The sequence below is a fragment of the Halyomorpha halys genome, unplaced genomic scaffold (genome assembly GCF_000696795.3).
Source record: "Halyomorpha halys isolate HHAL.00 unplaced genomic scaffold, Hhal_1.1 Scaffold173.1, whole genome shotgun sequence".
NCBI classification, from domain to species: Eukaryota; Metazoa; Arthropoda; class Insecta; order Hemiptera; family Pentatomidae; genus Halyomorpha; species Halyomorpha halys.
Genome location: NW_027108878.1, coordinates 201,782 through 212,305, shown reverse-complemented (window position 1 = coordinate 212,305; position 10,524 = coordinate 201,782). Strand labels below are relative to the sequence as shown.

The window sequence follows — 10,524 nt, the reverse complement described above, 5'->3', positions numbered from 1 at the left end:
GTGCATTACTGTGAAAAGGAAAAGTAATTCGTGTTGTCTTACCTTTTACTACCTTTGGTATTTTAAGGTTACCTGTTATATTTAATATCATATATGAGCTATCCATTCTAAAAAAGGAGCTATTTTAAGTCCGGAGGTGAGGGGCCTCCTCGTGTTTTATCGCATAGAATATATATATCTACATATAATATATATAGCCACCGCGAATGGAGTCCGTATTAAGTTGTAAGTTGTCATCTGGTGTTGTGTTTCACGTGCCTCTATTCCATTTTCTCATCCGAAATTTATTTATTTATACATGATATATATCATATCTATATTTATTTATATATATATATGTGTGTGTGTGTAAACTTATTGTGACAAATTATGATTCTCATTTATGACAACAAATACGCGTTCTTATTCCTTAGCTTGTAAATGTTCCTAATTTTGGTTTGTTGTGATGTATTCCTCAACAACTTATTACTAAATTTTCCAGGTTGAAATGATTCCATGAATTTTTCAGGCATTCCTGGTCGGGTAAACACATTTATATAAAACGACTTTGTTTACAGGAAACATATTTAGAAGACGTAAAAAAAAAAAAAAAAAATGAATACATGATTCTACAACACAGTTTACTAAATGAGGTTTTCTAAATACTCCTAGTCTCTTTTATAGTTCTTAAGAAGTAAGGAACTAAAGAGGGGTAAGTCGAATTTAAGTGGGCGCTTAAAAACTTCAAAGCTCTTACTAGACATTAAATACGAAAGCTCTCAAGGCGAAAGGCAACTCTAAAGATAGCCACTCTAGTGGAAATGCAAATGTTTCAGCTCCGTGAACAGGACCAGCCCTCAATTCTATTACGTTACAGATACGATGCCTGGATGGAGCATAGAATTATTCTGGGTTATGGAAGTATCCTTCCACTTAGAGGACGACATCTATGTTTCTCACAATGGATAAAATGACAGATCCTGTTGGACAAAAACAATCGTATTTTATTCGTATCATAGTTTCTTATGATGCTAAATCTATTAAGGGCTGCCAGAATTTTAAGTGAAATGAAGTGATGCTATTTCTAAATTTCGTTTTTTCTATCATAACACTAATTCAAAAAACTAAACTTCCTACGGGTCCCTTGTCATGCTTGTATAACGGGGAACGAACTGGCTGACACGGCTGCCAAAAAACATGCTCGTTATTTCCAGTGCCTAATTGTAACATGGCGCTGTATGATTATAATAAATTAGTTCTGAACTAATGCAAGGAAGGATGGCGTTGTTTTTGGTCTGGGGTCCCTGAAACAAATAAAATGAAGAGAATACTTGGTGATACCCAACCATTGACCTCAATCGTCGTGAACAAACCATCATAACCCGACTCAGGATTGGACATGTAGGTGAATGGATAAGAAGACACTAATAATCACTGGTTTATTTCATTCACAGAAACTCTCATACCTAAACTGTGCTTATGGCCTTATTAATCTTCTAGACTGTTACAAAGAGCTCCTGTAAGGGCTGACTTGAATCAGCAATAATCGAAACCGGAAGTCCCTACATTACCACCTATCTAGTGAAAACGTTAACATTTACGAAACACAATTGAGAAACTAATTAATAGAAATTGTAGCATTAACTTGCTTTTTACAACCATTTATTCAAATTCAAGAAACAAAATAGCAAAATATTGACTCAAACAACAACAAAAAATTGACTCAAACAACAACAAAAAATATATACAAATAGCTTCAAAGAATAGTAAACAAATAATAGAAAATACGAATATACATACTTAATAATACATTATAAGAATAGTAATCAAATTATAGAACATACAAAAAACAATAAAATGTACACAAACAAAATATCCACTCAAATAATTTCTTCTAAATTTTTTCCAGGAAACCGTACAGTTTTGTACACCTAGTAGAGGTCGGTACAGTTTCAGGTCGCTTTGGTTGTTCTTCCCGATCTGTAGATTGTGTCTGCAATAATGGAGAATCATCTCGAGCCTGGGATATCCTAGGGTGGTGTGGTGCCATATGATCCTCAAGGGCTTGCATTTCCTTCCTGACGTTCGCATTATCGAATTATCTGCCGCTGTTGGACGAAATCCAGTCGGACACGCCATAAAATTGGAACCACGTCCTCAATGCTCGTAACACTGCAACAGCCATTCTGTCTTACACTAGGTATGCTATAACCACTTTATTGAAGAGGTCTATGACGGTGATTTGTAATATTCTTGCCTCGCTCTGGGTGGATGTCTATCGTACGTACTTAATACTGAGAAACAGTTCGCATTTTACAAGGGTTTTCTGAATGGCGCGTTTCATGTCCCACCGGAATTTCTGAAGCGAAACACATTTTTGTTTGTTTTTGTTTCGCTTTGCCTTGATGCACGAGCGTTTCCTCCATTTGATACCCCGCGTCTCGGATGCATTCCACCATCATCGTACATCGGATAAACGAGCAACCCCATTTCTGCCGGGCCAGAAGTGTCCTCCAGACGTGACTGGGGAAGGTTGGTGGTATCCAGTGCCCCGCCAATGTAGAGAATAGCATTCGAAATTTTCCTTTACCATTACCATCCACGATCAACCGCTGGAGGAGTCTGCCTCTCTTGCCCTTCTGAAAGGATATAACCATAGCATTAGTCTTTCCCAGGTTCACCTTAATTCCACCCTTGTTCAGTGCAGCTACGATGGTGACAGAAGCTGTCTGGGCTTGGTCGAGAGCTTGCTTATCATTCATCTACTACTGCTCTTGGAAGCTGGAAGCTTGGGGAGAAGTGGCAGTCCAAGCACAGCGGCGAGATAGCCTCACCTACCCGTACGACAAAAAATCATCCGCTTATCTTTATTGGCAGATCCGATCCGTTTATGTAGATATATACTTTCTATTAGCTGATGTGATACTCTGTCAGCTGATATGGCCCGCTGTTGGCTGACATCGTTCTCTATCAGACCATTATTATTATATTTATACATATGTTTATCAAAAATTACCTAAAAATCTGCAAAAGTCACTGAACTCCAAAAAAAGATTTGGGGAGACTCACTGTACATATAGCTTGTATTAATTCTCTCAAATGTTATATTATTTTATATTTTTGTTTTTTAGCCTTTAAAAAGGTTTGCAATCCAAGGCGAATCGTCGCCACAAATAAGAAGTAAAAAATTTACAAAGTTTATTTTTTCTCACTTTTCTACATTTTTCTTTCTGACATCACCCCCTTTTAGGGATTCTATCATATCCCAATTAAAAAATACATTAATTATTTAGAGTTAATAATTATTTATGTTGAATTGAATAATTAGATATAATAAATTAAAATGATCAATTATTACATGGTTACTTAATCATTAGTTATGTAGTATATAATAAATATTAACAAATAACCTAGAAAAAAATGCTAATATAAAGAAATTAAAAGTGTTTTTCGCAAGTTATTTATCTACTTTTTAATCCTCCGTCTACACCTTCCAGTGAACGTTATCAGGGAGGTAGATAAAAAAAAATTGATATAATGGCATGAAGAAGAAGCTTAAACGATACAAGAAAAAGAACAAAAACATATAAATAAATATTTCTACTATGCACAACGTTTTTAATTTATAAGGCATACTACCATTAAATTGAAATTAAATTTAATAATTTAAGCTACTATATAATTGATGTAGACTCCAGAACCAGTTGCTGGACGGAGGCCGCTCCCTGCCAAGACGAAAGTTCAAGGTGCCTCAAACCTCTTTGCTATCTTTCCCACACGCGTTTAACTATGTAATTGAACCGGTACTTGTTCCATAGTGATATTCAAAACGGTTCTTCTGTTTTTTTTTCCGGAAACCTCATCCTGTTAAATTCCTGAGATTTGAAAGAAACCAAATTGTTGTTTCGAGATTCTATTGTTATCTTTAGTGAAGTTAATACCCATAAGCTTTGATATTTATAATTGTGGCGAAATCAACTTTTGTTCGGAAAGTGCTCGTGTCCAGTTTTCACAACTCGTTTGGTCACTTGCGAGAGCGAAAGTGGACGAGCTTGTGTTTATTTGTGACCGATAAGGTAAGTTATGAATGCTACAAAACAAGAAATGTTTTTTATTATATTTTAAAACATTTATTAATATTTTTTTATTTTATTTCAACGATTGTATAGCGCAAGTAAATGTAATGAGTTATATTTAATTAAAAGGGCAAAGAAAACGATGGGGATTTCGTATGGTACCAACAACGAGCTTAAATAAAAACTTAAACTATATTGACTATAAAATGTTCAAAATATGTGTATTGTATGATCTAGATTATTTTGAAGTCTTTGAAATTTTCCAATATCTATAGATAACGGTAAAAATAATAAAAATCAAAACTTTAAAATGTTTTACAAAGTGTTGAAAGCTTGACCAATTGCGGTCATTTGCTGGCTTATGATACGTGATGCGCGCACTGCACTGTATATATATTTTTTTATGATGTTTTTTCCCAAAAATCAAATGTATCTTTTGGAGCATTTAGTTAAGGATAACACCCTAAAATTACATTTTCCAAATGCAAGTGAAAAAGTCTCTTAAAAGTTAGAAAGTATTGAAGATTGGTGGCGATTTTAAGTTTCTGAGTAAAGATTGCGCCCACTTTACTAACTAATACTTTTCTCAATGTTAATTTGGCCTCATGATTATGTTTATTTTCTTTATTCTTATGTTTGTTCTTCTTATTTAGAGAGATATTTTATTTTTTATTTATTTTTTTTTTCTCATTCATTCTTAGGTTATTTTATTTTAGTTTGAATGTAATCAGTTATCACTGTTGTAATAGTTATGACAGATTGTAATATTTATCAATAAATAAAAAATTGAAAAAAAAAGTTGACCTGAAATGAGTTTTTGTTAAACGTTGATAAAGTTCATTTGTCTATTCTTTTGTTTGTATATATTTTAAGAGAGTTTTTTTTTTTTTTCTTATTTATTTATTTTTTATTTTAGTATGTATGAGATCATTCATCAATATTACCTATTGCCCACAACTGTGTGGCAGATTGTAATATCTATCAATAAATAAATCTATCAATTTCAAATTAAAAAAACCATATTAAACTAGTGAATTAAACCATATTATGAACTAGGAGTAATGTAATCGTATTAAACTAGTGTACCAAAGGACTCATAATTTTTTCTTACGCGTGAAATAACAGTTTTTCTTCAATAAATATTTAAGGCTTTGAATGCTAGTACATTTAAGTCCAATTAACTAGGTAAAAACAATGAAGTGGAATCTAATTTATCTAATGGTATTACTTTTGTTTATTTGATAAATTAACGAATTTAATCATGAAAAATGTATTTATATTTCGTAGCATTCCAGTGTTTCGAACTTTAGATTCATTGCTGTCCCAAGTAAATACTCCAAATTGGCTATTCACTGAATACCATTTGAATGTTATTTTTTCAATCTTAAAAAAATACCTCTCTTGACCCTCTTATCTGTTACCTTCAAATGAGGTTTTCTTTGTCGAAAGTGCGAGCCGATCCGGTTTGCTGGTATTCAGTTGCGAACGAGAGCGAAAAAAAGAGTGAGAAGTGTACTGTGAAAAGCTATACAGAAGAAACGTCAAGAATGTGTCCTTATTCATTTGAAAATAAGAGAGGTGGTGGTTATCGTCGGTTTGAAGATGATATCGCAAACGAGAATATTCACCGAACTGTTTTTTGTTTTTTTTTGCGTAAATGTGATTCACTCACATTTTCCGTCTTCCTCGATAACGCCTGTGCCTGACACGTTGATGAATCAAAAGTGATAATTCTAAAAACGAAGAACTCTTCTTTAGAAAACCGTTCCGAAGAGCCATCTCGTCTACTACGAATCCTAACGATTGCCGAGGCAATGGACCATAACCGTTCGCACGAATTCGTTGCATTGCAATTCGCAGCTTTCGCTCCCAATGGACGAGAGGGCAAACAGGGAACACTGAGCAAAAACATTACTAACGAATGATCTGAGCTGTTATACTTTATACTTACTTTACCTTGTTGAAAATTATTTAAATGTTGACATATAATAACAGCACAATTTCGTTAAACATCCGTAGTTTTCTTATTGATGAAGTATAAGCTTATTTTTGTCCTGTAAGACGGTTTTATAAGTCAGTAAATGTGTCAATAGATTCAATAATTAGTTTGGACATAATTTCATTTTTATTTATGACTTTATTAGTCCAGACATGACTTTTGTTTTTTTAATGACCCTCTTCCTGGTCATTTCTTACATACGGGGATGATCTACAGGTGTTCAACCTATTCTAACCATGGTGGGGGAGGGATCAAGTTTTTCATTTTGTGGGACCGCCACTAAATGAAAGTTAACTTCCCGTAGTTCTCGGATTGCTAAGAACCATCTGAACTACTCATACATGACTAAGCTTGTGGGATGATCTCAATCCCTTATTCATTGACTAACTTCTTAAACAATTCATCCCATTCCTTTTTCTATCATTGTTGATTCACGCTAAAGTTGTAACTACGACTTACCTACTCATATTTATAACTTGAATCATAATACATCTTGTTACTGTGAATATGTTTTTTCAGTGTTAAAATATATTTTTTTTACATGGATATAAACGCTAAATGAACGGGAAAATCTCTTTAGAATACGTTTGAGCAGTTAGTGATAAGAATAGTATTAGGGATGACTGTTTAAAGGCCTACTCAACCCAAAAAGAGCCATATTTGCGTAGTCACCGTCAGCTAAACTCTGAACAAAATTGTATACAGGGCAAAATAATGCAGGAGGCAGCTTGCCATTTAATAATATTAATATATGGGACAAGGTTTTATGTGGTGTTAAAGGTGTTAAACATTATTTTACTACATATAAACAACATAAATATTTATGAATAAGGCTACAATCAGAATATTATAAAAGTACGTGATATTATTTATTAAAGGGTTTTTAGTGAACTCCAAAAGCCCAAGTAATCCCTCGGGATTTGACTCCTTCCTACATGGTCGTCCCCTGACATGGTCGTCCAGATTGCAGAGCTAGTATAGAAACAAAATGATTGTATAACTGAAAAATTGATGAGAAAATCTTTCATCAGTTATTTAATCTTGCCGTAAATATCACATTTTGTGTGAGAATTGATTAATTCTCCCACATAATTTTCACCCAACCAGTGAATCATCGGGATGTCCAGTTTGTCATTTTTTAACGGTTTTCATTAATTTTAGAATTTTTGAATCTGTGATTATCAAATGAATCTTCTGCCTGTCATCGAGTTATCTAAAACGTAAATATAGAACAACATATACACCAGTTCATGCCTCTAAGGTATTTAAGGTTTTAGAACCTCTTAATACTCAAGAGTAGGGATCACATAAGATCTAAAACATGGTATTGGTTTGTTACATTAATATATCTCTTAACTGACACCATTGTTATTTTAATGAATTAAAAATTGCAATCTGCACGTTTAATAGATTTTTAATTTGCGTAAAGTTTAATCGTAGGTCTGAAATATATGTGCAATGTGAGGCATACATCTGATACCATTCTAGGATAAGGAATTAAAATATAATTTGTCTTTCCTTTTGAGGTTCTGTATATAATTTTTGCATTTTTATGTTGTTTTTTTTTTACTTAAGACTTCCTTAAATTATTTGAATATACGAGTATTTTATTATCCCAACTGGGTAAGTAAAGGATTGTAATTAAGCCAAACTTTCAATTTTTGTCCAATTCATCATTGACGATTATTTGGTCAATTTTTTAATCTTTAACACTCTTAGATCACTGCGAGAAATACTTGTGTGTGTAACCAGTATTTTTTTTGTTTTGGTTGACTGCCTATTGTAATATAAACAATTTTAAAAATCAATATTTTAGGAAAATATAAAAACAAATAAGATATCCCTTGAAATGCTTAAAATAAAATAACTAATTGAACTAGGAGCTGTCGTTACTTTATGAGTAGATTTTAATAACAAGGATTGTGCTCCCTATTCGGATACTTTATCTGGAAATCTGCTTACGAACTAATGCAGAATTCTTTTTACTTGTTGAGTGAATAAGAGAATGGTAAGATGGATCTGTAAAGCAAAGTTGGGAACAATTAGCTATAGTTGAAACTATTAGCTAAAATTGCCATGGATACGTTATTTATTTATCAATGGTTCATTCATGAATAAGGATCGTATCCATGGCAATTTTAGCTATTAGTTTCAACTATAGCTAATTTTTGCCTTTGTCTGCTGTAATGTAAGTAATATCATTTTCGATAACGTTTTTCCTCTGTCCATTGATACTAACTTTTTTAGTGTGGGGGGGAGCACTAGTTCCCTTTTTAGTGAACCATGATTTATTAATAAATTAGGATTAACTCTTAATTGATCGAGTACTTCGCCTGCCCCATGATATCGCTCCTCCTTCTATAGTCGATACCCCTTCCCAGTTATTGTTTTAGTTGTCTGTGAAAAATGAAACTGAGCTATTTGAAGTCTGAAAAGAACGGTTTTGCTCATTTCTTCTCTCTACTATTGTTATGATATAATTGGAGGATTCGAAAGTCAAAACCTTAAGATGACGCTTTATTATAAGTTATCCAACCAGTTAACCTTTCGCCGATTCAGCCATAAAGGGAGGTAACATAATAAGTTTTATATCACCGTAAGTATGTTTTTATGTATCTTGGAGTGATGTGCTGTCTGTAATGGGTCTATTGTTTACATTTAATGTATGATGTAACATCTTTGGTTTGCATTTATGTGGTTATGTTTTTCTATCCTCAGGATGTCTAAACTGGCGAAACATTGACTGTTTGTTATTGCATGGTATTTTATAAAGTTAATACTTTATTTTTGAAATCATCCAATTATAATCTAACAATTTTTTTTTTAATTGTATTCATTTCTATAAATATTGTACGAAAATTATTATTGCAATTGTATATAATTATTCATGGTACCGACCTTGGACAAATGAGTGTAATGAAAGGCTGTTTTGCTGGTGAGCTGGCAGGATAAGTGAAGCCAGAGGCGTGGCAGAGACATAGAGGAAGAGTATGAGCCAATCACTGGATGCATTTAGTTTTAGTTTAAATTACAATGGTGAATATTACTGTTAACATAATCGTAAATCTAAGCGCCAAGGGTGTGAGCTTTTTGGCTTCATATTTGCTTTGGAGGAGAGTAAGGTCATACCACCCTGCTGTTGCGAACCGATTGGTGTCCTCTATCTGGTTGTACTAAGTTGTGAATTTGTTGAACAGTTTTATTAGAACTGGTTTACAGGTATTAAATTGTTCGGTACATAGTTTAAGCGTATAAACACTTGTTGCTTAAAATTTAGTTAAACAGATGATTTAGTAAAACGTTATAATTTAACTTAGCAAGTTATAATTTATAACTAGCAAGTTATAATTTAACTTGCTAGTAAATACGTAAATTAGATTTGTGTCCATTTTTCAGATAAGTTGATAGACGGAACTTGTCACTTGACATGTTTTTACAAGCCCGTTTTAGTTTAATTTAGTTAAATGCATAAATGTGGTGAAGCGATTCTAGAGCTCGTGTGTTTCTTTTTTTTTTTTAATGTCGATATGGACGATAAAGAAAATAGAAATGTATATGGAAAATATAAAGTAATATGTAATTTTAATATCACATCTAATGAATATCCCATTACAGAACTTTTTTCGCAAACAGAATTTACGAATTCTTTGCGTTGTCGATCGTCCATCTTGAATGAACTTAACTACTTACCTGTGGAGAGACACTAAAAATTAGTCTTTAGCTTAAAGTAAATTTAAAATTCAGTAAGATACTTAGCAACTTAATACGGGAAAACCAGTCCTATTCTTTTCTGTTACTTCAAGAAATTATGTGAACACAGCTGTTGTTTTCGTTGCGTTAATATCTAGAGTTGATTATAAAGTGATGCAAATAGGTTTTTCATGAAAACGGAAGTTTTTAAGCACAACTGTATAATTATTTCTAAAATTTCTTATCTTTACTAATACACGTGAATTAAATAACTATGAAGCTGTTCAAAACGCTCATAAGGTTAAGCATGATAAGAAGGTGATTCATAAACTGGTATATCGGTTAGATAAGACTGAGATGGATGATGTGTTGCAGTCGGTGTCATCGATGGGCCGAGGCGAGATCCACGCTATCAAGAGAGGCCTGCTCTGGGAACAGAGGGAACGGCTCTTCTCCAGGTGGAAGGAGAGGTACTTCATCCTTACCAAGGACTATCTTCACTGCTTCAAGAGGGCCACCAATAACATATCCCCCATGGGGCAGTTCATATTCAAGGTAAGCTTATAACTTGTCATTATATTTATATAGGAAACCTACTTATATTTTTCCTATTATTTGATTTTGATGTTGTGTGTTGGGCAAAATGTAAATTTTATTGAGAGAAATTCAAATTCGTTAAATTTTCAATAAATGCAAGAGCTGGTTCAAGGATGTTTCTATACCTCGATGAATTCGTTTAAGGAAGGAGGTTCGTTATATTGAGGTTCCACTGTATCATTT

At 33.2% G+C, this 10,524-nt stretch overlaps 1 protein-coding gene across 4 annotated transcripts in view; it reads left to right on the top strand.

Annotated features, from left to right (window-relative positions):
- LOC106679050 (uncharacterized) overlaps positions 1-10,524 on the top strand; it is a 180,983-nt gene that overhangs the window by 151,818 nt on the left and 18,641 nt on the right. For all 4 annotated transcript variants that reach the window (XM_014417966.3, XM_014417970.3, XM_014417967.3 and 1 more), the window contains one exon: positions 10,120-10,299. In XM_014417966.3, coding sequence (XP_014273452.1) covers positions 10,120-10,299 — 180 coding nt within the window. The remainder of the gene's footprint in view (positions 1-10,119; positions 10,300-10,524) is intronic.